This window comes from Suillus subaureus (genome assembly GCF_016647635.1).
Source record: "Suillus subaureus strain MN1 chromosome Unknown BJ212scaffold_18, whole genome shotgun sequence".
Classification (NCBI taxonomy): Eukaryota; Fungi; Basidiomycota; class Agaricomycetes; order Boletales; family Suillaceae; genus Suillus; species Suillus subaureus.
Genome location: NW_024538574.1, coordinates 452,931 through 479,351, shown reverse-complemented (window position 1 = coordinate 479,351; position 26,421 = coordinate 452,931). Strand labels below are relative to the sequence as shown.

At 47.9% G+C, this 26,421-nt stretch overlaps 9 protein-coding genes across 9 annotated transcripts; 2 read left to right on the top strand and 7 right to left on the bottom strand.

The window, feature by feature from the left end:
• Window positions 1–8: 8 nt before the first annotated feature.
• BJ212DRAFT_1272706 (uncharacterized protein) lies at window positions 9–494 on the bottom strand (the record flags this gene model as incomplete). The annotated part of the gene is made up of 1 exon (XM_041331029.1): window positions 9–494. The coding sequence occupies one exon, from the start codon at window positions 492–494 to the stop codon at window positions 9–11; it is 486 nt and encodes a 161-aa protein (XP_041192598.1).
• Window positions 483–2,342, bottom strand: BJ212DRAFT_1211191 (uncharacterized protein; the record flags this gene model as incomplete). Its single annotated transcript, XM_041329232.1, has 2 exons — window positions 483–789; window positions 2,185–2,342. Coding segments are annotated over 2 exons (465 nt in total), but the record flags the coding sequence as incomplete, so codon positions are not given.
• Window positions 2,343–5,951: 3,609 nt separating this feature from the next.
• On the bottom strand, window positions 5,952–9,907 carry BJ212DRAFT_1357867 (uncharacterized protein). The gene is made up of 17 exons (XM_041335787.1): window positions 9,590–9,907; window positions 9,473–9,538; window positions 9,330–9,415; window positions 9,192–9,281; window positions 8,963–9,133; window positions 8,856–8,909; window positions 8,725–8,802; window positions 8,529–8,600; window positions 8,446–8,482; window positions 8,278–8,396; window positions 7,996–8,220; window positions 7,681–7,938; window positions 7,518–7,628; window positions 6,976–7,482; window positions 6,729–6,924; window positions 6,575–6,674; window positions 5,952–6,518 (listed from the first exon to the last, which is right to left on the bottom strand). The coding sequence occupies exons 1-17, from the start codon at window positions 9,837–9,839 to the stop codon at window positions 6,434–6,436; spliced, it is 2,505 nt and encodes an 834-aa protein (XP_041192596.1). The 5' UTR covers window positions 9,840–9,907; the 3' UTR covers window positions 5,952–6,433.
• On the bottom strand, window positions 9,879–12,625 carry BJ212DRAFT_1357846 (carboxyl transferase). Its single transcript, XM_041335786.1, has 14 exons — window positions 12,249–12,625; window positions 11,990–12,176; window positions 11,871–11,934; window positions 11,777–11,814; window positions 11,685–11,729; window positions 11,564–11,624; window positions 11,263–11,516; window positions 11,047–11,211; window positions 10,851–10,995; window positions 10,663–10,797; window positions 10,589–10,605; window positions 10,498–10,527; window positions 10,384–10,445; window positions 9,879–10,331 (listed from the first exon to the last, which is right to left on the bottom strand). The coding sequence occupies exons 1-14, from the start codon at window positions 12,491–12,493 to the stop codon at window positions 10,097–10,099; spliced, it is 1,683 nt and encodes a 560-aa protein (XP_041192595.1). The 5' UTR covers window positions 12,494–12,625; the 3' UTR covers window positions 9,879–10,096.
• Window positions 12,626–14,370, bottom strand: BJ212DRAFT_1357832 (ArfGap-domain-containing protein). The gene is made up of 5 exons (XM_041335785.1): window positions 14,122–14,370; window positions 14,005–14,071; window positions 13,890–13,947; window positions 13,713–13,841; window positions 12,626–13,666 (listed from the first exon to the last, which is right to left on the bottom strand). The coding sequence occupies exons 1-5, from the start codon at window positions 14,228–14,230 to the stop codon at window positions 12,788–12,790; spliced, it is 1,242 nt and encodes a 413-aa protein (XP_041192594.1). The 5' UTR covers window positions 14,231–14,370; the 3' UTR covers window positions 12,626–12,787.
• Window positions 14,371–15,185: 815 nt separating this feature from the next.
• On the top strand, window positions 15,186–17,112 carry BJ212DRAFT_1272999 (velvet factor-domain-containing protein; the record flags this gene model as incomplete). The annotated part of the gene is made up of 8 exons (XM_041331057.1): window positions 15,186–15,283; window positions 15,342–15,405; window positions 15,458–15,534; window positions 15,587–15,824; window positions 15,886–16,639; window positions 16,697–16,736; window positions 16,795–16,913; window positions 16,979–17,112. 8 exons carry the CDS (start codon window positions 15,186–15,188, stop codon window positions 17,110–17,112), a joined length of 1,524 nt encoding a protein of 507 aa, XP_041192593.1.
• A 203-nt stretch (window positions 17,113–17,315) lies between these two features.
• On the bottom strand, window positions 17,316–20,815 carry BJ212DRAFT_1272581 (uncharacterized protein; the record flags this gene model as incomplete). The annotated part of the gene is made up of 2 exons (XM_041331022.1): window positions 17,316–20,479; window positions 20,536–20,815. The coding sequence occupies 2 exons, from the start codon at window positions 20,813–20,815 to the stop codon at window positions 17,316–17,318; spliced, it is 3,444 nt and encodes a 1,147-aa protein (XP_041192592.1).
• Window positions 20,816–21,283: 468 nt separating this feature from the next.
• BJ212DRAFT_233318 (acyl-CoA N-acyltransferase) lies at window positions 21,284–22,471 on the top strand. Its single transcript, XM_041342714.1, has 4 exons — window positions 21,284–21,760; window positions 21,835–22,128; window positions 22,188–22,206; window positions 22,272–22,471. The coding sequence occupies exons 1-4, from the start codon at window positions 21,597–21,599 to the stop codon at window positions 22,338–22,340; spliced, it is 546 nt and encodes a 181-aa protein (XP_041192591.1). The 5' UTR covers window positions 21,284–21,596; the 3' UTR covers window positions 22,341–22,471.
• A 93-nt stretch (window positions 22,472–22,564) lies between these two features.
• Window positions 22,565–25,957, bottom strand: BJ212DRAFT_1300127 (GRIM-19 protein-domain-containing protein; the record flags this gene model as incomplete). Its single annotated transcript, XM_041332956.1, has 10 exons — window positions 22,565–22,801; window positions 22,855–23,175; window positions 23,226–23,398; window positions 23,459–23,916; window positions 24,086–24,328; window positions 24,777–24,889; window positions 25,104–25,126; window positions 25,219–25,279; window positions 25,464–25,605; window positions 25,812–25,957. 10 exons carry the CDS (start codon window positions 25,955–25,957, stop codon window positions 22,565–22,567), a joined length of 1,917 nt encoding a protein of 638 aa, XP_041192590.1.
• Window positions 25,958–26,421: the final 464 nt, after the last annotated feature.

Sequence of the window (26,421 nt, the reverse complement as noted above, 5' to 3'; positions counted from 1 at the left end):
AATATGGATCATTTTTTGACTGCCCCCAGCATATTCTGAGGGGGTTCAAAAGGAAAGATCAAAAGCCCAGGAGAAGCTTGAATGACCTCGAGATTTCGCCAGCGAGATAAATGATCAGCTACAACATTGTCAACTCTGGGAACAAAAAACACTCTGAAGTCAATGTGAGACTCTATGATAGCATCAACTGACACCATTAACAGCCCATTATAAGGAGGCAGAGCTGCCAGAGAGTTGAACATGCTGACTGTATTGAGATTGTCGCAAAAAATAGCAATGTGCCCCTCCAGCTGAACATGCTTGATGGCATCAAGAAGAGCTGAAGTGACTGCCAGAGCCTTGAAATAAAAAATCACTCCCACCGGCGCAGACCCAGGAAGTTCTGCTTGAAAGCCAATATTCAAGGATGGGAACCAAAACGTGATTCTGTCCCTTGAAGCGTCAGTGTAAACCTGTAGGACATTCTCCAGAAGATGCTTGAAATTCCAGGACATGGATTTGAGGAAAAAGATACCCTCTGCGGACCGCAAATGACATATGATCCAAGAGAGTTTGCAAACAATATCATGATTGACCCAAATCAAAGCTTTGGACTCCAACTTTCCAGTGGTTTTGGCATAAAGGGCTGACAAACCAGGTGGCAACAGAGGATAGACATTGAGTGCCCAGTTCAACCACCCTGCCAAATGCTGAAAATCACAAAGAGAGCATCTGGCTCCTTGCTGTGCAAAGTCCAAAAGGGCTTGAATGAGTTGGGTACAGGAATCATCAGACATCTGTGCCTGCTGTCTTGCTAGGATGTGAAAGGCAGAAAAGTCACCAAATTCACTATCCTTCTATGGTCAATGGTTCAGACAAATACCAATGGTTGATAACATAGCCGTTCGTGGGGGACAAGGTTTTCTGTTGAACTTTTCAAGTGAATGCTAGTGACGTAAAATGGGCAAAGAAGTGTGGAAATAAATAACTGGCTTGAGGCAGTGCTATGATCTCAAGTAAAGTCAGTAACTGGCATGATGCAGTGCTATGACCTTCAGAATAATATGTTGCAGCTGTATGCAATGACTAGAGCTATAATATATCCCTGTGGATATTTCTTACTTATCTTCAGCAATGGAGATCAAATTCACTAGCGAAATCATCCCAATATGTGGCCTTGAAACCAACTCTCTGCTGCTCAGGCACTCACTATGAGTATGACGCAGTCCAGAACAGAGTATACCCTTTGATGTAGTCTTAAGTGGCCAAGCTCTTGATATTCATTGACAGATTGTAGGTCTTATTTGTCTTCCCTAATTGATGAATAATATGTGTGATTCTCCCCACAGAACTTTTCCTGTGTCTAAAAGAGAACTAGAATGAATACTACTTGTGTAATCAAATATGGCTCAAGTGTGTGGCCTCAAATACTTCTGAATAATGCGTGAAGAATGTGGTAAAAGAATGGAGTAAATAAGCTAATATTTCTCCTACTTGTCACTTATTTGTTCACTTAGATAATAGGGGTAAAGAAACTTAGGGGTGTATGCACTGATCCCCCTTTGATTCCCCTAAACTTTGTCTCACTCTGATTGGATGATTGATACTTGGGAATGAAATTTGATTACTTCACAAGAGGGGAAAATGAGCCCCTTATATACTACTATACTAGTGGCTATGCTATTGATTACTAATGTACTTAAATTAAATTGGAGTCATATTGAGTCATGCTGAGTCAGTATGAATCATTATGAGAAAGGACTATAGAATGCTCTGGAATTTTACAGAATACTTGGTAAGAATGCTTGGCAAAGGCTGTGTTAAGACCATAACACTGCCATGCTTTGTAATAATGCTTGGTAAGGGCTGTGTTAGCACTGCCTTGTTGTTGTGCTTTACCAATCATCATCTTTCTAATCATAGTATCAGTTTGTCAGGTTCCACAGCTTTGGATACATAGATACAAATAAAATGTTGACACATGTTTATTTCATATACAAGAAAAGATAAGTGGCATAATAAGTATTTACATGGACAGCTAAGCCATTTCTTGGTGAAACATGCTTTGAAATGTCCAAATAAAATTAATGTTGTGAGAAAAATTCAAGTGACTTCATAGTTTGAAATGAAGAGTAACATAAATCATAGTAGCATAAATCATAATATGGTCATGACCATGTACAAAACAAGTTTCGTGCGTGTCACCGCATAAGGTTAGGATTGACATTGAAACTGATGATAGGAAGCTCAAGACTGAATATTTGCTTCCATTCCTCATGAGGAAGCCTGATAGCATCCCATAGGCAGAGGAGCTTGTCCAGATTATGCAGCAAAAGCTTCTTATAAGGTGTGTAGATCTCCAGGTCCTGCTTGTCTTGAAAGAGAAGGAATCGTCAATGTAGATATAAAGAAAGTGAATCAAAATTTTGAAGATCGCTATCCATATGACCAGGGACATAAAGGCATGATATATCCTCTGGGATGCTCTTCCTCCAAAAACATTGCACCAATCAACATACCAACATCCTTGAAAACTCACGATCTGCTTAACTTGCCATAGTGGGTGCATAGGCATGTGCCGGTAAGCCTCTGAAACATCTGCCTTCCAAAGATTGAGACAAGCAAAGGGCCATGAATGCCAGTAGACCCGCAGTCCATTAGCTAGATTGTGAATGTTATCAAGGGTGACACCAGCAATAGCATCATGAGGAATCATGTTGTTGAGCACATACTTCCCAGCACTGTGATTGGTAACCAGCCGATGCTTGTTTGTTCCTGGTTTAGGTACAGCATGAATTGGCATGCTATACATACCAGGAAGCAGATCTGGTCTGAAATCCTGAGAGTAGTGCTCCACTTCTACTTCTTTATCAATCTGCTCCTTCAGAAAATTCCGCTCTGCCTCAGTTTTAGGTGGACGATCAGAGTTATCATGAGTGAGTGGCCATTCCTCAGGGTGCATATCAGCAAAAGGCCAAAAACCCTCCCAAAGACCAATGCACATGGAACACACAAATTCAGGATTAGGATGATCCACTAAAAGAGCTTCAAAGACATCAATTTTGATAGGTGTTGAGACTTTGAATAGTGATGGATGGGATTGAATGGTGTTCATAGCACTTTGATTAGAAAACTTGTGAGAAGGTGGGCAAGGCATAGGTAACACAGATCCAGTCCATAGGGCAGTACAACTGCAAGCAGACATACTCGAACTCCAAACTCCCTTATGCCAAAAACGCTGACCATGAGCAATGGTCCAATTAAGTTCCTCCTTTGTTGGGACACTCAGATTTACGATGCTGTTAAGAACCATGTTGCTCAAAGGAGGAGAGAGACTGACTCAGAGGGGCTTGGCCTCAGCTTGTACGCTGTGCCCCTCACCCGAGTATGTGCCCTTCATTTCATATGAGGTCCGATGATGGTCCAACGAAGTCCAGAGGACTTCTGGAGGCTGGCTACTCTGCTGGAGAGCGCTAGAGGACTTCCGGAGGAGCGTGGGAGAGTTCCGGAGGAACACAGGAAGTGCTCAGGAGAGTTCCCACTGCAAGGTAATACTTCTACAGGAAACAGGATGGAAGGATAGGAGGTCCAAAGGTCCGGAGGACTGGAGGACAGGAGGACAGGAGGACAGGAGGACAGGAGGGCAGGAGGGCAGGAGGATAGGATGTCTGAGGGTTAGGAGGGCGGAACGTCCGAAGGACAGGATGCCTGGAGGTATGAGGGACAGGAGGTCCGGAGGTCTGGAAGGAATAGGGGCTACATCGGACAAAGTCCGATGTAGAAACAAACAGAGGTAGAGTTGGAGAGACAGGGATTGGACTTAAGTCCAGAAAGAGGGTAAGTGCTGGAAAGGCAGAGCTCCAGCCTAGGGAATCAATCCCTAGGCCTGATGGGTAGGACAAACTTAGGTGGACCAAAGTCCAAGAGAGGATTGGGCAAGTCTAAGTTGATATTCAAACTGAGGAACTACAGGAGTATCTACAGGGGTTATATACTGGAGAATATCTGAGGGGATCAATAAGCAAAGGAGCAGGGCTATGTACAAGCATGTGGAAACACATTAGTAAGTAAGACAGAACATAAGTAAATGAACTCAGAGATGAAGACTCATACAAGGATCAATAAGCAAGACAGAAGAAGAGGTAACCGAAAGCTGGAAAGGTAGAGATGCCTAAATGGGGATAAGCGCAGGATCTCGGACAGAGGGTGGGAATAGGTCCAGCATTAATATCCGGAGGTCCAGAGATCTGGGGATCCGGAAGACAAGGTGGATACAGGACCAGAATACAAGAAGGTGGATATAGTCCAGAATCCGAGACGAGGTGAAGTCTGGATGTCTTGCTGGATGGAGTGTGCATAGGGTGGATGGGACAGGGGGGTATGGATCAGGCTAGCAGTGGAGATCCAATGGTCCGGAGCTCAGGGGTAAATCCAGAGCATAGTTGATCCTGCTGAGGTGTGGAGCACAGCAGAAGGGGATCTAGAAATGAGTCAGATATGGGGTGTGGTCCGGACATAGGCTCGGAAGGCGTGGGAATATGATGGAATGTGGGTCCGGATTGTGGGATATGACAGATGCACTCCTCAACACCCCCTTCAATTGCAGCAGTGCACAAACCTACACTCACTGTCTGCCTTTTGACAGATTCCTCTATTCCATTTATGACAGGGATCATCCCTTCCTCCATTTCTGTCTCTCTGATTCGATCTTCCCCTGGTACCAGACATGGATGAGGAGGAATTGGCACCAACGCCAAAAGAGGTGAGGAAGGTTGTGCAGAGATGTTCAAATTGGGAATAATCAGTGAGGTGTAAGTTTCTTTGCATGGCCATTTGGTTTCTGACTGAATGATCAAATTCAATGATGCAAGAGTGGAGTCGGACTTCCATGGCATGGAAGAGCTGGCTGAGATAGGTGTTATATTGGATGAATTCATGTCGCCTTTGCAGGAAGACAAATCCGATAGCGTTGATGTACATTGTGAAGGTGATATTATGGTCAGAGGATGACTTAATTCCACCAGACAACTTGGCAACTCTAAGGGCAAGTTCAACCTCGTCATCAATGATGTGGGTTTGTTTTGGATCCAACTTGGTGGTGTGTGCTGAATCAAGGACTTTTCCAAGGTCAACATACTTCCATCAGATGATATTGAGCTGTTCACTAGGTGGGAAAGGAGGACATCCTGGTGTGGATAAGATGTTACTGATGACGCTCTTTGGATCTCTGGTGAAGTTGTTGAGCTGCTTATAGGTTTGTCTGATATCCAGTGGAAGAGAGGCAAGTGCTGATGAGCGTGACTGGGCCCAAGGGAATTTTGAGGTGTCAACAGTCCTAACTCTCTTGGACAAGATCTGCTCATCTTCACTGGACTCAGACTCATCTCTGGATCTCTTTCCTCCAACCTCATCTTCTTTGAATTCGCTGGACCCCCTATTCTCTCGCTGAGTTTCCTCTTCCTGGTCCTGCTCACCAGAGAGTTGTCCATGCTCAGAAGCTTGAGATTTTGATGCATCAATGTCATTGAGCAATCCGATAAACACTTCAAGGGAGTCATCGAGGTTTCTACCTCCCTTAACTGCTGGTGAGTCAAGAAGGATTTCTCAGAGGGCAAGAATGGTGTTAGACTTCCTGCTGTTTCTGAGACGATACTGATTGATAAGTTCACTGCATCTTTTGATGCAGGAGAGGTCAGTTGATGGCTGGGACTGTTCTTCAAACAACAACGGAATCGTTTGTGACATAGAGGTCTCTCCATTATCAGTCATGAAGAAAGGACTTTTGATGTGAATGAAGTGATATTATTGAATCAAAATACTAGCTAGCGAGACAACGAGGCAGGTTAGAAAGAGGGCAGCAACCCTAAACCTGCCTGGAACATCTGCTAGGTAAGTCCTACTCCACCATAGGAGGACGGAGCTTGAAAAAACAGGCACGTGAAAGATGTGACAACAAACTGTCACAGACAGTCAACATCGAACACGCCCACTAGGAGTGGAGGATATTTGAGTCCGACTCAAACAAAGCACGTCGCCCGCACGACGCTAGGTATCACGCGGTCCATTAGCTTAGTGAAAATAAAATAAAACCCAAATAATCGGCAGAACTAACCACAGTAGTTTTGCTCCCTACACCACTACATGGTCACAGATAAGTGTCTATCATCCGCAGATCGTTTTTCTCTCAGATTTCTTTCTTTTGGGCTTGCCGCGATCAGCTTATTTGTCGGGTTGTAATTGTAGTTCAAATATCAGCCAGGCTCCTCAGTTGTTGAGGAGCCGATTTTTCGTTATTCCTTCGGCGAACGTGCGCCTTCCGGAATCGTGCGAGGTCCATTAGACCACAATGAGATCATCAATGTATGTAACGGTGTCCAGGATACCGACTAGATTGGGCGGCTCTCATAAAGGTCTCCAAGGCGAACACAATAATGATAGTTTAGCCCGCCCTGAGTCAGCTCAGCCTTGTCCAATCCAATGCCGGCGCGGATCGCCTGCCGCTCTTGATACTTACATGGGTCAAAGGAACGAGGGAGGGTCTAGGAGAAGTGCAGAAATGAATAAACGTAAAACAAAGACAATCAAAGAAACTAGCCTTCCGTGGGCGCATTGGAAGGGAAATGCAGTCGCAGCAAGATGTCTCACAAGGCGTTCACACTGTTCCAGTGATAGTGGATCGTTGAACATGACCGCGCCTGAGTGATCAAGTAGTGAGTAAAAGTGTATCGAGAGCACTTTAATGTTAATACCACGACATGCTTTTGAATTGATCAAATCCAGAAGCTCCCGTGGACACCAGCGAAGAGCCTTGAGCCACCGCGACTCGTCGTCCTTGATGTTATCAGCGTCTTTGTGCTGCGATAGGTTAGGGGGAGACGCTTCTTCGCTTTCGAGAGTTCCCAGGTAGCCTTTAACAAGGTCTCGCAACTCATCGTTCATGAGTAACTATACCACAGGATAATGAGCCTGCAACATCATGCAAATGTCTACACGCACCTTGTCGCCCACAATCGCAGGTATTGCTCTGACGAAGACCTGCACATACCCGCCACTTGCTTCATCTCCCGCACATTCCGATTCCAACGAGGTCAACTTAGCCAATCCTTCAAAGCGTATACCCCACCGGTCGAATGCTGATCGTACTTCGGTGGTCGCCAAGCGCGAAGCTTCATGACGTGTGAGTAAAATAGGTACAGCGGGAGACAGTTCCAAAACTTCGACGCTCCCGGTTCCCTCGCAATGTCGCAGGAAACCAGAGCAAATTTCTGTTAGAAAGCGTTCGACTCGGACTCGTTCATCCGCAGCGTGTTGGTCAATTAGGATCAGAGTTGAGCCACCTGCCGCAAGCTTCTTTGGGGGTTTCCCATGTTCCCGATGCGTAGAATGATCTAAATCAACTAAACAGGCTATGAACTTGCGGTCAACCTGGTTGATGACCTGTGCCTTCAACAAGTCTCCTTTGTGAAATCTGGTTCGTGCGTGCTCGGAGCTTGATGATCCTGACTGGAGATATGGTGTCCCAAAAGCGCGGGCGCAACACGAAGATGATTAGAGTGAACAAAAGCACATCCCTGATCGTCGGAAGCTTGATTAGCAAAGAGCGGCAGCGATGGAATCCTTGGCTCCGTGGTAGCATACGCATCGTTCGCCTTAGATACCGAAAGATCAAATTAATATCTATCTCAAACATTCTGAACCTACAATCAAAGCTTCCTGTAGCCAATCGGGCATTTTATCATGAGTAGGGCCGGAACATGCGCCCTGTCCAGGATCCTGACTTTTCCTCAGAAGACGTGAAATTCGCGAAACACGGTTCACGTTAGCCGTGTCCGTTCCGTCGATCTTGTGCCGCGAATTCTGAGAATATGAATTTCCAGTGCGAGTATCCACGATGAACATTTCACCCGCGGCAGGATCTTCCCAAATTGTCGTTTGCGGAATTTCCTCGGAGATGTTCCCCTTTCATTCACGATCAGCTGAGTATCAAAGCTTAACAGTAGGCTCCCAACTGCTCACTGGGTGAATGAACACCGCCCGTGCTTCCTTCGGCTCTGCCTTCCTACTGGTTGGCGGCTGAGGGACATTATTTTGGGCCCCACTATTTGAAACTATTGAGACTTTGCGCTTCTTGGGCGGGGGATCACAACCTTCTTCAGCACCGCGTTTACCGGATGCGAAACCATGTCGAATCAAAAACAAATCTATCACAGAAGAGAGGAATGTTGTCACAACGTTCTTATGCTGTATTTGCCAAATTCAAATCTCCCGGGGGCCTGTCATGGACAAAAGTTTACACACCTCAATCTGAACTGCGGATTTTGCTGGTTCCAGGCAGTTATCAATGAGTCGCGTTGGTATGACCAAATTTAGAACGTAGACAGGTTTCTTCTCGCCTTTTCGGGGCGACCGGCGCACCGCTAGAACTAAATTTAGAATAACATTCTTCGTTGAAGCAGACCAACTTACATGATCGCAGATTTGTTTCCCCCCCTTCGTCATACGCCTACAGTACATAAGAAACGTGACGATACCACAGATATGCGACTTACATGCTTTATGAACGTACTACTCGAGAATTTACTGTCAATTAGGCGATGAAGATCACAGAATGATATCGGATGCTTGTTTATGTCTGAGAAACGACTCAGCAAACGCTGCAAATATGCTTACTTCAATACTCACACAGATACTGATAAGCCTATTGCATCGTGAGTCAACAGGTGTCACGCAAGCTGGTTTTCTCACCTTCGAACGTGCTCCAACAAGGGACATAAATCCCTCCACCTTCAGATCTTCGAATGTAGCATCCATCTCTTCCACATGCTGTACCAGTCAATCATGAGTAAATGACGCTGGGTTCGAATCTATTTTCTCACCTCGGTCAGTGCCCGACCATACATGTGTCGAAATGCAGCCAATATTGAACGGGTCTGTCGTGTCAAGTGTGAAACAAGATGTCATCTGTTTTAAAATATTTACGTACCTTTGGAACCCGGAGAACGTGCCCTTTGCTTGAGGCATTTTCTCTGGATTTGCTGTCATCTTGAAGAGTGAATGACACTCCGGGAAACATGAGAGCGTACGCCTCAAGCTCTTGCTTGATCGCATCTATTGTCTTAGCTGCAGAGGGATGAGATTGACGACGAATAGGAAGCTATATGTGCGCGTCATAAGAAGAAATGCGATGCATGATAGTAGATCACTTGGCCCACGCTAAAGAATGCATCCCTGACGCATACGACAGTTCCCGCAGTTTCTCTTCGCCACCGGATCGATGGACCTGAGTACAAAGACTTCCCACCCTGCAATACTAGTTGAGTCGTGTTCACACAACAGGCGCACTCACGAACCTTGAGAATGATAGACCAGCTTTCCCGAGACTGAGATGTGCGTGACGAAACTTCCAAACAGCATAATTCAGCCATTGATGATAGAGCTATGGAAAGTCTCAGCGACCATTCAATTTGGGATAACGGATGGAATAGCACAAGACCTTCTCCACGAAAGCCAAATGTCGAAACAGACTCTAGGGATGCTGGTGTATATGCTTTGGATGTATCTGCAGTTACTGGTTGAGTGACACATCTGAATACCATAAAATGCGACTCACTGTATCTTCCTTCCTCCGACCCCTTGCCAATCATAGTCAATCCAATTTTGCTAATCCCAGCACCATTATCTCGCACCCAACAGCTCCATTCTTCGCAGTCTACACCAATATCCACCTGAGATGCTCTGGCATCCAAGGAGTTCTGCAGCAGCTCTGAAACCACTTGTGGCAGGGAAGTAAGGAGTTGTGCGGAACGTAGTTTTGCACGTGTCTCCGCAGAGAGCTGGTTCAAAGACGTTTCACACGACATGACGATAACAAAGAAGGTTTTGTCTATCAATGACGCATTGGTGTATCGAGGAGCAGTATCCAAATAATATAATTACATGACGATACATCTTGCACTGCCAGGGCGTTGTTTGGCAAAAGCCTTGAAAACAAATAAACGAATATGGCAAGTTTAATATTGCTCGGCTTCAGGGAAGTAATCGGCCAAACATCCATTGCTCGCAGGAAGGTTGAGGTTCAATGTTCAACCGTCCGACCATCCGGATAAAATAAATATCTTTACATCCTAAACACGCCAAATCCTTTTCCATTCCCGTCCCACGTAGTCGAGCCAACCGATCCCCTCCCGCGTGACGTAGAACGCTCTCTTGCTGCCAGCGCGAGCCCAAGACCAACCACATCCCGTGTGTCCGCAGGCTTGATAATACCATCATCCCATAAACGAGCAGTAGAGTAGAGCGCCGTTGACTGCGCTTCGATATCTGCTTTCAGCGATGAGTGCTGGCTTGGATCTCTGCAAGTGATGCTTAGTCCGTAGAAGGGAATATTTGTGTTAGGGAACTGACTTAGAGACCGTAGCCATGACTTGCGATAGCTGACCAGAGCCCATTACAGATACCTTCGCATTCTGATATGACTGTTATCGCAAGGAACTGCATTTCAAAGAGTTCGGGACTTACGGGCCACATCCATAGGAACCGCGGGGAGTACTGGATTACAAGGCACGAACGTGAAGCCACCAATGAATATATCTAAACGGAGGTTACTTACAGCGCGCCCAGCCATTCCTAAAGAAGAACATATTCGTTAATCCAAGAGAAGATCCTCAATGGAACACGCATTACCATAATTGCCAGCTCCAAAACTTCCTCCGACAATGACGGTTAACTTCGGAACATCGGCACATGCAACTGCTCGAACCATCTTGGCACCATCTTTCGCAATCCCTCCTCTCTCAGCCTTCGAACCTACCATGTAGCCTAGATGGGATAGGTCAGGTGATCTAGCAGCTGGAACTATAACAACCACTCGCCAGTGACGTTCACCAAGAACAAAAGTGGAATTTGACGTTGTGAACATAATTGGATGAAGTGTGTGGCTTTTAGAGCCGATGGCGAGAATAGAATTCCATTGTTCGCAACAATACCTACTTCGTACCCATGCACATGAGCAAAGCCCTGGACCACTCTGTAAGGGAATATAGGCTGAGGATAACAAAAAAGTCTTACCGTAATCATGGTCGGACCATATTCCTTCTTGAATTCTCTGAAACGGCTACCATCTACTATCCGGGCAATCACATCTCTCATATCGAAAGCCTGGCGCGAATCAGTGCCAACAATACCATGTAGTTCCGAAGCGGGGTACACAGGGTCCTCTGGCACTGCTGATGGCTAATTTTCTGCATCAATGAGAGGAAAAGTTAACCCTGCGTCATCACGTACACCAGTTGGTTTCCACCCAGCAATCCCGAGGTCGCCGACCATGCCCCTTGCTATTGCGATAGCATGTTCATCGTCTCGCGCGAGATGATCGGTCACACCGCTTTCGCTTGAGTGCATTAATCCACCGCCGAGAGTTTCCTCATCAACTTCTTCGCCTGTAGCAGCCTTAACCAGGGGTGGCCCTGCGAGGAAAATACGCCCTTGCTCCGCAACAATAATATTCTCGTCCGCCATTGCGGGAACATATGCTCCACCTGGACCGGAAGTGAGACAAAAACAGTGTTCTGGGGTACTTACGCACCTGCGACAGATATGCCATGTACTAGTGCAATCTGTGGAATGCCAAGAGCAGACATTTGCGCCTAAGAAGCGAGTGAGCATCACATGACATTCGGCACGCATATGCTTCGGATCTATGTTACCATGTTGTAGAATATGCGGCCAAAGTGCTCTTTATCGGGGAACACCTGGAGCGCTGGTCACAACTCTGTCTGTCCCTGTTTCATGGACTTACGTTGGCTTGATGAGGTAGTGCCGCACCCCCTGATTCGACTGAATCGAAAATATTGCGTTTGGTAAACAACGTGGCAGAAAAATGAACGACATACCAACGTAGACACACGGAAGACCATGCTCCCGTGCGATCTCCTGAGCCCGTAAATGTTTCTTGACCTGAAGAATTATCAACATTTAAATCTGCGTGCAACTTGTGCCAGTATCCGCTCACAGTCAGAGGATAGTACGACCCTCCTTTAACTGTCGCATCATTCACGACGACCATACACTCCCGCCCTGATATTCCACCAATTCCTGTGATCATCCCAGCACCAGGAATATGCTCCGGGTAAACTTCATGGGCTGCTAGTGGTGACAGCTCCAAGAACGGGCTATGTGGGTCCAGTAGCAACGACAAACTAATGGAGTACTTCAGCGATGATTGCCCGAGAGCTTCAGAGTCCAGGAAATTGTAAAGTGAGCTCACTGACCGTTCCCTCGGTAGTTTCTTTCCCCTGCTCTGCATTCGCTCTGCAGCCTTCGGACCTCCGCCCTGTCTCGCATGTTCCAACTTGGCCTCCAAATCCGCAACCAGTAAGTCCATGGCATCTGCTTTCTCCCGAAACTCGGGCGAGGCAGGTGATATCAGCGAAGGGAGTACCGAAGCATGATACCTCCGGGAGCGTCGTGCAGACACGATCGATGACCGAGTTGCACGCTTAAGGACAGACTGCATGATCAATGAACGATTCAGCCTGTGAGAAACAAACGATAGCAAACGGTTCACAGGAGAATAAGAACGCTCGTCGGCTGTTTCATGGATGTTCAGCGCGGCCGGAACTAGGGCGCCATTCACGTTATTTGAGGACCCACACTTTCATGTAAACATGTCCTATAGCACTTGGCTACATTGACCACTAGCAGTGTTCACTACACACCAGCATTACAGACGGTCACTACAAATGGCACAGGGTATCCTTCAATGTCTAAATCTATATTACTGTGCACCCATCAAATCCCACAACACCTATTAGAAATCTTTCCACTCATCCCAATCGTCCTTAGATTTCGAAGCAGGTCCAGGCGTCTTCGACGTAGCTGAAGCGGGGTGAACAGATGACTGACCTAGGCTTGTGCGACCGTCAGAATACTCGCCAAAGAAATCCTCTGCGTCATCGTGATATAAAGCCGATGTCTCCCCATCATTATGCATCGGTAGAGCTCCATACCCAGAACCCTGTGGCCCCGACCCTAACCTGTCTCTCACCGTCCCCACAACACCTCCGACTTGATCAGCAACATCAACACCCAACTGAGTTTTGGACCATTCATTTGCCGAACGACCTGCATCCTGTGCGCGGCGTTGCGCCTCTGACATGTACCCCCGAACGGTAGCATGCAGGTTTGGATCCAGAGCACGCTCCATTCCAGGCTGAATCACATTTTCATTGACGACACGCGATGCACCGGAAACAACTGCAGAAAAGAGTGACCAGCCCTTGCTTAAGGCGGCTCCGGGATTATCCTGGAAGTCTTGAAGCGTGGGAGCTGAGGTGGATGAAAGGCCTAACGACGGGTGTTGGGAAGTCGGAGGTGAGGGCGTGTTTCCAAATCCTTGATAACGACCGCCTTGGGAGGGGGGTAAATCTGCAGGGCGAGTGGCATTTGCTTGACCGAGGGATGAGAAAAAGGCCTCGTTGGCAGATTTTTGATCCATAGTGGTTGGATCCAGGGAGGGTTGCGACGAATTCGCGGAGGACACCGGAGATGTAAGGTTACGTGCCGAGGTACGCGACTTGCGTAAACCTTGCGCAGAAGATGGACGGCCTGGAGAGTTCGCTCCGCTCCCAGAGCTGGATGTTGGTGGGGGAGATGGAGACCAGGATTTTTCGGCTAGGGCCGCGTCCAACTGGAGAAAGTTGAGTCCGAAATTGAAGATAAGATGGTCGGCATACCTTTTCGCGATATTGCGAAGCTGCCCAACAATGGTAGGTGTCATAGGCACTTGTACCTTGCTTATATCCGCCTTGATCTGCTGGCGTGTATGACTCGATGAATTGTCTGAAAGGAGCATTCCCGCCGAGCTTGGGACAAGTGAGCGAGGGCTGTAAACTCAGCAAACAATTACCCACCTGCATACGCTTGATCTGATCCGCCTGCCAAGTATCCATTGAAACTGATCTCACGAAGCTATCGTCGCGTGAGATTTGGTTGTTGAAGAATGTGCACACAGGTTCGCAAATTCACCTGATGTGCACTCCGAACCCTCTGTGTACACCAGCGCATTGCAAGCACAGAAATATCGCGAAACTAACTTTCGGGGAATGACCGAGGGACGCAAGGAAAGGGAACACATGTATTCACCTGAAGCCCATTGTGGATTTGGATTACCACAGTCTACACATGTCTTGTTCTTCAGATCCTCACGCTTGATGAGCTCTTGAAGAATCTTTTTCGCTGCGACCTGATCCATGTCGATGTCGACGTTGCTCGTTGAGCTGCGTGAGAAGGATTTCCAAGTTTAGGTGGTCATTTCCGTCGAACCTTGGAAGTAATAAACCAATGTTGCTGTTACAATTGGTCTCACATGTTCAAGACAGTAATTCTTCAGTGCTCACGCGCATGATTAAGAAGCCGCTAGCATTAAATGAAGGTCTTGTATTGTTTTCACAGATCATGACGCCTTGCTTAAATGTTTTTTTTTTGATTGACCACCGTTAATTAATATTAATTCCTTACCCACGGAATTCCGGCATTCCCAGGGTAACAGGTTATCTGTCACAGTAAATCTGATAGTAATCTGATAACTAATTGAGGGTGAGTTTTGAGTTTGCCTGCGGGTTGCGACCGAGCGAGTTTTCGGAGTGCGTTGATCTTGAGAAGGAATGAAGTTCTGAAGTAAATATTACGTCTTTGCATAGCCTTGGATCAAGTACTTATTTGATGGGAGGAGTGTAGTGTTTAGCTAAATTTTGGAAGATCTGCACGTCCGACCTGTGCAAACGCGTGCCTCGAGCTAGACTAATCAAGGCAGCAACGTTATCCTCATACCTTCAAGCCGTCACTGGCAGTATACTATAACTGCATCCCTATAGTATCAGACAATTCTTAACATCTTTAATACGCCCTACAAGCTTGTAGAGCCAGTCCACAACAAACAGGTGCGCTTTCATCCTATTAATATCGTACACACTGGGTACCGACAAAAATGACTACCTTGTTACTGAACCTCGCAGGCTCGTTTCTCCAACATCACCCGCAACCTTCGCGACGTGAGAACTTATCTTATCTGATTCCCAACTGCTGGCCGTATATCCTGCAGCGCGACCTGAGTCTAAATTGTCCGCAGGTAACCCGATTTCAGACAAGTGCCCTTCCCCTTCCCCTATACCGCACCACCCTCTTGCTCTCACGTCTTGCAAACTTTCATGGTTCAAAAGTCAAGTAACCGTTCCAACATCGATCAACAACCTCGTCAAGATTCTGATGCAGGCATCGAGCAATGGGGACAATGGTGGGGCCGAAAGTCAGTCAATTACGTCCCAAGTCGTCTCTTGCCCTTCCTAACCTTCAGCGGTTATCAGGCATTATTCTCTTGAAGTAGTACAACACCCTATGCGTGCCCGTATGTGCGGTTTTGGTGATAAAGTGCGCGAGCCGTCGCGCCTTTGTCTAACAACCTTATAACATTTATTATCAGGATCGCAGACCACTCGCACCTGCAGCAGTCGCAAAGATGGTTGTCCGAAGAGAAGATAACTCTATCGTAGATGTAGAGTAAGCGGAAATCTTCTTTTGCTTTTTGCGCCGCTCATTACCTACTACTCAGGGACATTGACTGTTCTTTTTTTCTTGTAACGGTCGACCTTTGGTCGGCTGACGGTAAACGGGAGATGAATCTTGTGTTGCATCCCTCGTCATCTGCGGACCGGTACGTCGCAACGAACGCTCAAAAATCCAGAAAGCCTCGGAGTGCCAATCCTCCATCATCTCCCCACGATGAACAACATAGCCCCACGTCGTCTCATTCCACGCCGAATTCTGCTCACCAACATCCACGCCTACCAGTGGCATGTTACCTCATATCTCATTATCATCATTTTCCACTGACTTTGAACATCAATACAGTCCACTATGACCCCGATGGTTCCCGCTCCGCCGTCAGGATTCGTAAATCAAACCTACCCTTATCCCCAGCAAGCACAGATGCCAGATAACATAACATATGATGACCAAGATTCCTACAGCTCGCCATCCGAATCTAACAGCACATGGGGATATGCTCCATCAGGAACTCCCCTCGATCGCTCACACAATTTCAACCACCCTCATCCATCTTTGTCGTCGTACAACCGCAACGGCATACGCAACGGCATACCCGCGGCTGCACCGGGAGAAACGTGGCAAGCCCAGCCATCGTATCGTACGGATTCCGATCAGTCGGCCAACTATCGCAATTGGCCAGCTGCGGAACCATCTTATCCAGTAGTAGTCAATCCACAGACGGGCGTGTATGCTCAAGAAGTGGACCCATCGATGAGACATCCCGAACATGCAACTCAGCAATCTGAGGCAAGTAGTTGGCCCCAACAAGTCGCAGGTGACCCGTCGCCACGATTTGTCCAGGAACCTTTTCAAGGCGCAGGGAATAGCTACGATCATCCCCAGGCTTATGGTGCACCATCACAGCCACCGTATTACCAGGGCACATATGCTCAGAGTTCCTCATCTTCCCCGTCAGCCTCACATGCTCCGTTACCCCGACATTCATACACACGGACTTTGGTGGGACCTCTTTCATCCAATGCATGCCGGCTGCTCGATGAGCATCGGCAATCTGGAATTTTCTTCCTCTTCCAAGATCTATCTGTTCGGACGGAAGGTATGTCTTCATTACCGCGAAGGCCATTCTTCTATCTGACGCCCTGGGGCATCTTAGGAACCTTCCGGCTGCGTTTACGTCTAATGAACGTTGGCGAGTAAGAATGTGATGTTATGCCTGGGAGATAACAACAACAGTTGACATTCCATTTCCAGACTGCCAGCACCGGAAGCGGGTGCAATCCGAGTTCATAATCATGTTTCTCCGGTCCTTGCGCAAACATTCACCGAACCCTTCGTCGTTTTCTCAGCTAAGCGCTTCCCAGGAGTGCCCGGTATGTTCTAAATTGCCGGTCTCAGTACAGAAAAAGATTATAACCTCCTATGGCGCGCCGCGCAGATACGACCGCGCTGTCGATTGCTTTTGGTAATCAAGGCCAGAAGCTACCGTTGGTAAGATCCTTCCATGCTCCGTCTGGGCCGGGGACTAAGGAACTCGCCATCATTGCAGCGAAATCGCCACGGAACCAATAAACATGGGCGACGACGACGAGATGGTGATTCTGACCCATCTGATGAGTCGGAAGATGGTTAGTTGATGGGAGTCACGTAACATAGTACTGCCTTTGGCTTTATGATGATTTTCGTGTTCAGAGAATGTAATCACCACTGCATCACTAATGCCTCTACTTCGCAATGTACTCCGTACCTGGTGTCATATATACTGAACTCATCATCTACCACCCATCGTCCTGTCTCGTCAACGAGGATTTCCGTGCAGTCCAACGCTCGTGTAAGCGAATAGCTTGAATTGTATCAGGATAGTTAAGATAAATGCGGTCAAGCATTTCTCGCGCGAGATATCCACGAGTGAAACCACCGCCGGAGTTAGGTTCCAGTGCCTGTGGCGCTGAGCTACGGTCTCCCACCGGTTGGACAGGCGTCCCAGATTCCAGATGGCGCAGCACTCCTGACAGCAAGTCAAGAACAGCACGATGAGGGCGCCAAACATTCCAGGAAGGGGATATCTGGTGCAGTATGTGTAATGGATGAGCAAAATCATCCGAGGTTGGATCCATTTCTAGCGCGTCACCGGATCTCTTGGTAGCCACTTTCGATTGATAAGCTCGGCGCTCACTCCGGTGCATCGGTGACTGGGAAACTGGTTTGCTAACATCTGCGGGACTGACATCGAAAGTGAGAGGGGAGTCAGGAGATAAATCTCTGTCGCGGAGTACACCCTCGCTCTGACGCTGATAAGGTAGCAATACTCGCTCGACTATCTCAAAGGCCCGCTCCGGCTCGCCTGCGCGGACCAGAGCAACCGCCAAATGGTTCCAGTTATGTGAATCGAAGCTGAAGCCATGAGATCTCGCTTTCCCCCACATCTCGGCAATCACGAAGTGTTCCCCGGCCGCAGAAAGTGCATCGATATAGATGGATAGGGGAACGCAGAGAAGATTTCCCTGACGTTTCGTGGGGTCGGAAGGGTTATCATCTTCTCCATCGAAAAGCGAATCCGTCTTCGAAAAACGTAAGGCGAGTTGCCATATTTGTGGCCAAAGCCCATGGATGGCTTCGATGTCACTAGAGCGACGGTAGGCGTCGAGGAGCACTGACAAGCTGCCCAACGAAGGTTCTCCACCCGCATCCAACATGGATTGGAACAACCGCTCCACCTCCTCTGGTTTATCGGTTTTTGTATACGCGATCATGAGGGGACCGTAGACGTGCTCAAGCGCAGCTGCGCGAGTCTGAGGAGGGATCCACGACGCAGAAGACTCACCAGCCATGATGGTCTTCAAGAAACCCTCTGCAATTTGGAAGCTTTCTTCGGTTCTCTCGTTACCATAAGCGCGAAGGATGTGATGGAATGTGGCGGATGTAGGTTGAATGCCTCGTTCGCACATGTCGTCATAAACAACCTTTGCCCTACGCTTGTCACCCAGCCGTAAATGACCAGCCATGATGATCGTCAACACGAAAGCGTCAACACGATAAGTTGTCTGCCAGTCTTTTGCGGCTGCCTGCATCTCGGTGAAAATCTTGTTGGCAATGTTCATGTATCCTGCATCGCAGGCCGACTGGATGATAAGGGTATACGTCCGTCCATTCGGCTGCACACCCATAGCCTCGAGCTTGCGAAAAATTGTAGAGACGACATGGAAAGGGGCGCCGATAAGGACGTAAGCTTTCAACAAAGTATTGTAGACTTCTATTGATAGCCGAAGGCGAGGGGTTCGAGATGATTTGAGGTAGTCAAAAACGCGCACTACTCCCGCCCAAGAACCGGCTTCCACGTGGGCATTCATGAGAGAAGTGATCATCTTGCGATCGGGAGTTATCCCTTCGCGTAACGCACGTTTGTAAATTGCTTCCGCAGATACAGGGTCCCTCCTATGCGCAAGAAGAGATATGACAGTTGTGTACAAGACACGAGTGGGCATAATTTTGGCAGCGCGCATCTGGTCCAAAACGGCGGAGACAGACTCTACTTCCCCACGTGCAGAAAAGCTTTTGAGAATGATGCTGTAGACGTAGATATCAGGAACTAGTCCAGCTTTCGACATAGCCTGAAGCCAAAAATTGAGCCCGTCGTAATCCGCGCGCTCTGCGTGTGCATACACCACAATGGTGTAATGCACGATTGAAGGCTTTGGTCCGTTCTTTGGGTTAGGAAAGAACTCGTGGAATAGTTCAACGACTTTGCCCACTCGTCCGGCAACTGCATATGCATGCATGAGAATGGCTTTATCCTGCAACGTAATCCACCGCGCTGTGTTGAGCTGGGAATAATACTCCTCGGCGCGGTCAATGTCACCCTGGTGTGCCGCGAGGAACATTCCGGTAGAGATGAAAAATTTATGCCGGGTGTTCGTCGACTTCGATATGGTCCTGTACAGTTCATTGGCGCGAATGAAGGAATCAGCACGAACAAGCGAGCGGACCACTTGTAATTGCAGGTCAACTTGTATCGATATCCGCTGCGCTCGCATTTCTTTCAGCAATGCATATGCATCCTCTGCCAGGGCTTCCCAGCAAAATACGTCTAGCAGCAGGACACCCATACGCTGCCGTGTCTCCAAACCCAAGTGTCGTCGCCTTGCCAATAGGGATGCAGCATCTGGTATGTTGGCCAAAGTCGAGTAGATCGTATCTTGTAACGATGAGGTTTTTACGTCAATGTGCAAATACTGCAAACGAGTAGAGAGAGGTAAGAGATGCACGCCGATATTGGTCCACTCTGCAAGAACAAAATCCAGGACGTGCTCGCCGTCTTGATGAAGCGTCATTAACCGGATGAGGGTCCCATAAATTTCCATTAACTCCTCTCTCCGTCCGTCAGCAAGTAGATCCGATAGTTCGTGGGCGGTAATGATTGCACGGTCCAGATCTCCTAGAAATGCCGAGGCTCTCGCTACGAGTTTTAACTTCGTAACGTGTTCGCTCGAATGCTTCTCGAATATGGACTCCAGCCGCTCATTCAGCGCGGCAAGTCGTGTGCCCCACTCTCGAAAGTACGAAACGCCGCCGTTGCCCTCACCGCCTGCCTCTACAGCAGCAGAGAGCTTTTGAGCAAAGTTCAAGACGTCCAACGGTTTCAGATATTGGTGATCATCAGAGTCAACAAGCATCTGGTAAGCATTCCATACATCATCCAAGTTAAATGGGTGGGTTTCTTGCAGGAGGGACAGGAAGTAGTTCAAAGAAGATGTCATCACGTCCAGTATTTCAGGGGCCGGTGAGGACAAAGTCGTCGAGAGATGATTGAACCGTGGAGAATTTGAACACGACGGAAGAGATGAGGAATAGCGGCGGACATTGGGAGGACTTGCAGAATAGTTCGATGTTTGCGATCGACGAGGAACCACGTCATTGATTTTGAACATACGATTTCGTCCTATGGTGTACTTCACTGTTAAATTTAAAATCTACCGTTAACGGAATGACACGTACTTGGACACCAAACGGAGTGCCTCATGACGCAGCACGGTTCATGTGTTACTCCCAAGAGCCATTCGGCACATTCGGCACACTGAGCATAATCCACATCCTGCTCCACTGCTTTCTCCTTGCCTTTCCACTGCCTCACAGTCGGAGTAAAAAAGTCGCGTAGTAGAGGACGACGTATGGACCGACCCATGTGTTCCACAGAAGGCCTAAATGCAGAGGCACGTCCGGCGGGTGTACGTAGCAAAAAACTGTTTACTACAGCTGCTGCTAAAGGCTCGATCATGGGCACCCGCACCTGGGTCTGGAGTGCCGTCGAAGCAGTCTTCAGACTCAAACCTGCTGAAACAAAACTAAGGCTTAAAATTCAGGCAACTTGGAGTTAAACTTGTATAACTCACGCGTAACAAAACCAACGACGCCAGTAACAGTACCAGTTATAAGTTGGTGGCTTTCCTCACTATGTAAATTAGGGATCCAGATGACCAGGTGTGTTTGGCCTTATTTGGCCGATTTTTCCACTCGTGCGAAACTATATCAAGTTGCAAGTCGCATATTGACGTCGTACTTGACTCACCTGAAGTACACCAACTTGGTCTATCAAAGTTAGGAGCAAGAACAGCGTGCTCTCTTTCATTCTGTTCTTTCCCCAATTTTCACAGGTCTGAGTTTCTTTTGCCAAACATTCGCATAATAGGACTCGGGATCATGGAGCCACTGTCGGCCCGAAAAGCTTTTCTCAGATATCCAAGCGCTGGCAACTGTTGTTATGATTCGCTGAGCTGCTACCGGCACCGTGAAGTTCATTTCCAGCGTTTTAATTTTCAGTATCTCGCTGGCTGTACAATGAGCTGATTGATCATCCCTGCCATGATATCCGCTGAGCCGAGCCGAGAGCTGGGGTTTATCGAATTTAAACACCATGTGACACACAAGCGTCTATTAACGTTATTCTGGGTTATCCCTCATCCAACGCGAAGAGAGCTGGTTCCAAGCCTATATCTGACCACCTTCGCGGAACAGCTCATCACTCTTCGATATCATTTTTGTACCTTTCATTTCTCACTATGGCAGATGACGCTGCACTCCGGGTCCCACCTGCCCATGAGATCATTGTCGTTCCTCCTCCTGAGCACGACGGCCGCCATGCCCTCCTTCAGCAGTGCATCCAAGTTAGGATCGCCGTTTTCGTCACAGAACAGGGGTTTCCTTTGGAAGTTGAAGTAGATGAGTAAGTTATCTCCTTCTCGATAATCCGCCACCTGCTTCAATTTGGATCCTTCTAATCCTTTTGGTGAAACATAGACATGATCCGACAGCGACGCATTTTTTGTTAAGACTTCTACCGTCTCTGAAGCCCATAGGGACAATTCGTGCCCACAAAGTGGAGAACGCAGGGAGTTCATATTACAAACTTGCACGGCTCGTCGTTCTGAAGGAATACCGGCATTATAAATTCGGGCGCAATCTTGTACTTGCATTGCACGATTGGGCTAAGGATCACGCTAGAAACTCAGGGGTGATTGATTTTGTCAAAATAGTCTGTCATTCCCAAGCAGTTCGTGCAGATTCGGCTGGTGCTGTAGCATTCTACCGCAAGTACGACGTCATTATCAAACCTACTTGAAAATCTAACTCACCCGCGGTTATTTTCATAGGTTTGGTTACGAGGAAGAGGTAATGGTTATTTCCGCAACATCCTATGACGTTACTCATCATATTTGTCAATCAAAACTTATCAGGGCGATCTGTTTGATGAAGACGGTGAACCGCATCAGAAGATGGTCGCACGATTATCATTAGCGGAGTAATTGATTACATTGTTCGTGTACTCCTGTAGTAAGATGAAGCAAGGTATAGGACATTACTAAGGGGAATCTACTGATACACATAAGGGAGATCAAGGTCGTAAACAAGCAAGTCCTGGGTCGTGAACAGAAAAACATAACCATAACGCGATGCCCTCGAATGCGGGCTATGACCAAAGAACATATAGCAAGTTACCTAGAGGAATGAAAAGTGGAATGTAATGGTATCATATGCGAGTGTACCGACCGGCGCCATCGTCAGCTGCTATTCCCTCACTCTCGCTTTCCGAACTGAGTGATTCCGCCTGGATTGCTCGCAAGGCACGGAATGGACTCTCACCGTTGGGGCTGCTTGGCAAGATGCTGAAATTGATACTTGTACCAAGATCAGTGGTGCCTTCCTCGTACAGCCTTCGTGCAGCCTCGTACTCAAGCTTCTCCTGCTCGGCTTGCGCAAGGAAAGGCTAGAAAAACGGGATCAGCTAATTACGCGATTGTGACAAAGAATTTTCCGTACCTTGCGCTCATCATCAGTCATCGATCGCCATTTGGCAGCGGCTAACACGCTCTGCTTAGTTGTCTCTTGCTCGTCACCGAATATCTCCCTGACAAGGGCACGGTCGGATCGGATGCGCTGCAGGAACATGAAGTACGCGCTAAGCGGCTTCTTGGGTGCGTTTGGATCTTTAATGTTGCTCTTCCGAGAACGACCCGCCTTTCGTTGGGCAGTGCGGAAGGCATTCTCCTTCTTGATATCATCAGGAGTGAGACTCCTCATGTAGGCTGCGTTCTCGCGCTCTCGCACTTCTTTCAGAACTGCAGACCGTCGCTTGTAAGGCTGGGAGACTCGTCAGCTTATACAGACTCGGTAAAAGGAATGGAACAGACCTCCTTCTCTTCGGGAGTCAAACTAGCATACTCCTGACCGGCCTCCTTGGCAGCCTGTGCAACATTGAGTTTTCTTGTACTCGTTGCTTGGTGCCGCTGAATCCAGTCTGTGAAATAAAGCTGCCAAGCACTCGGTGCTAATTTGGGCTGCTTGAGTATAGACTTGAGAGGAGCTATAGCGGAATTAATCAAAGTTAGCAAGATGATGACAATAGTAAATTATAGTTGCATACGTGAGTCTGCTGATTTCTCTTCCCTGGAAAGTTCATCAGTCGATAGCCGCTTCTTACGTCGCACGGTTGCGTCACGGTCATCGCTAACGCTGACAGACTCGCCACGACGGGAACTATAGTTCCTCATCATTGACGGCATGCTCGTTTGCATTGGAGCGCTAGAAGACTGGAAACCCAAGGTGGACAAGTCTCGTCTGGGTTGAAAACGTTGGCGTTTGACTCCATAAGGGTGTTCTGATAGGGGCTGGTGAACACGCGCTGACGACGTGGAAGTTTCATAATGTGACGAATCCCACAATTGAGTTGCCCACGGTGGCGGTCTCAGTGAAGTCTCCGCAGGCGATATCGATTCCACGCGGAGACCTGGCGAACTGAGATAGCCATCAGAGCCGTCGGCCGGCGATAACGATCTCGGTAGCTGATGCGGTGCCGCAAATTCCGACGGCGAGAAGGACGCGCTGGGCGTAAATGTGTGATTAGGGTAGGAGAAGAGTGGCGGCGATTGTGGATCTAGGCCAGCACCACGGATGGGTATGGGAGAAGTGGGAGGGTCCAGCACAGGGTTCGTTTAGCCAATGCGAGAAATGGGCGGTATCTAGATCAAGCATGGAATGCATATCGTCAAACCGTCCGAATGTAGAGTCATAAAATGAATTATTGGGCGATGCGTCTGTTACATCGAAGTCTGAGGCGTGATGTGGAGAAGGGGTGTGGTCGGATGTAGGAGGAGATAATGGGTGATGATAGCCAAAGTCATTTGGGGAATCCCACGAAGGAGCCATCGAGGGACTCAGCAATGGGCCCTCATCGAACTCCAAGGGACCGAAAATCAACTGATCAGCATCTGGCGACAACATATCGTAGGATGAACTGTTCAAGAAGTTCATCGAGTCTTTCATCCCGGTGTCACTAGAGAGAGAGATGCGGGGAAGGGTACTTGAATGAGAATCACGATGGGGATAGGAATCCATAGGCATTATGAAAGTAGAAGAGATACGTGGAAGAGAAAAGAAACGCGAGACGTTTGCTTTAATAGTGGGCGGAGCCGCTTGGGGGCAAAGCGAATCGGAAGGGGTGTCAGCGGGATACGAGGATATGTACGAACGCCATCGGGCCTGCTTAAGAGGGGCTATCCTTAGCGGCATCCGAAACTTAAGGATAAATGCCATAATTATCACAACCTGACTCGGGTTGAATCAGCAGATTGTGATTCTTGTGAGCTCAATTAGCCCGTAGTCCTGAAAAGGGGGTGTGCTTCGGGGTCGGTGCCTGATTAGGATATGGCAAAGGAGGGAGAACCAATAATAGTCGCACTCACTTTCGGAGGAAAATCCCTACAAACTGTGTGATACAGAGTTGCTTGATATGAACATAACTGTTACACTGAATCGGGAAAGAACGCCAATCCCTGCGAAATCGCAAGTCCAGTACCTGTTTGTTAGATAAAGAATCAAATGTTCAACTTGAAGCTATGCCAGCTGTCTTGCGGCGTCAGCCAGCAACGAAAAAAAATGTGTTAACGTTGCAAATTGATGTTACTAACAAGAGTCGAAATGTTTAGCGTAAAGTAAAGCGCGACCTGCCCTAATCTAAATCTGCTCTTGGTATCTTGGAACCGAACATATGGGCACTATTGTACACTTACATCGCCATCCGCCACCGGTGGAACTAACCCGCGATATAGCAATGGCGGGACCAGATCACACTCCAACTCTCAATTGGTACGAGGCTGTGTGGCGCCCCTCTGTACTACTTGCTACAATGGAAGCTTCTCCGACTGCGCGCTTTTGTGGCCAAAAGATCTAATAATTGATTGTGATTCTACAAAGAAAGGTAACAGTAGACCAATCAGAGAACCACAATGGATTCTGCGGAACGATATCGCGCATTGTTATAGACACTTTTACCAGGCTGAGTTTCAGCGATTGGACATAAGATACCGGGGGCGTATCGAGGAAATATGATTGATCAGAATTATATAGCAATATTTTGTCATCAAACTTACCTCCCATCCTTTAACATCCTTCATAATCTCTCGCTCTCGCTCCAATGCAGCTTGTTGGCGACGATATGCATCTCGATCGCCTTCCGCCACCAACAAGGGGACAAGGTGGATGCGGGACCAAACTTGCTCTCTTTGCAGTTCCCTGTCGGGAACACAGCCCAAATCAGTTTAGTTGGCTTTTTCTGGTACGGCCCTTGTACGGGCCGTAAAATTGAGTATGGTACTGATAAGAACAGCGGCCGGATCCTCACAAGGACACGTTTTATGGCGAGCGCGCCATGAAAAGACACGTTTTATAGCCTGCTGACCCCATGCGCCATCATATCGGCGTTCGGAAGATAAACATACCTTCTCTCTAGGTTTCCCATCCCAACACGATAGAAACCATATGCACACACGGCTGTCACAGCTCCTAGAATGACTAGACCACTTGGACCACGAAAAGGAAGGTTTCGTTTATACTTGACTGCCTCGAAGCCCCCGGGTGGAGGCATGTCTCTGCAAAGACTGCGCTTGAGCTCACGGCCATCCTGTACAATATATTACACGCACTGTCGGTACTGTATAGACACTAAGTTTTTGTAACCGTAAATTAGCGCTGTCCAGATTAATACTCAATAACTCAATGACTCACTCGCTGAATGTTGGACGCGTTGTGGAGTGATAGTGGTGAAGGCGGCTTTCGGATTCTCAACAAAGTGCTTACCACGTGACTAATAGTGTGAGACCTGCCCTGAACGTGAAACTATGCCCAGCTTGACGGTGAGATCTATCCCGCCGCCATGCGGTGTTATCGATGCCATCTATCGAATCATAATCGTTTCATGTGTAACAAATGGATCGCAGCAAGATCGGTAAGACTGAATCCAGGCCCCAGGTTGGGTACATAACGGACTTTTGAGTGTGCAGCGCCCATCCTGGTGCCTCGCACATTCCGATAACCTCGAGCTTGCTCCGA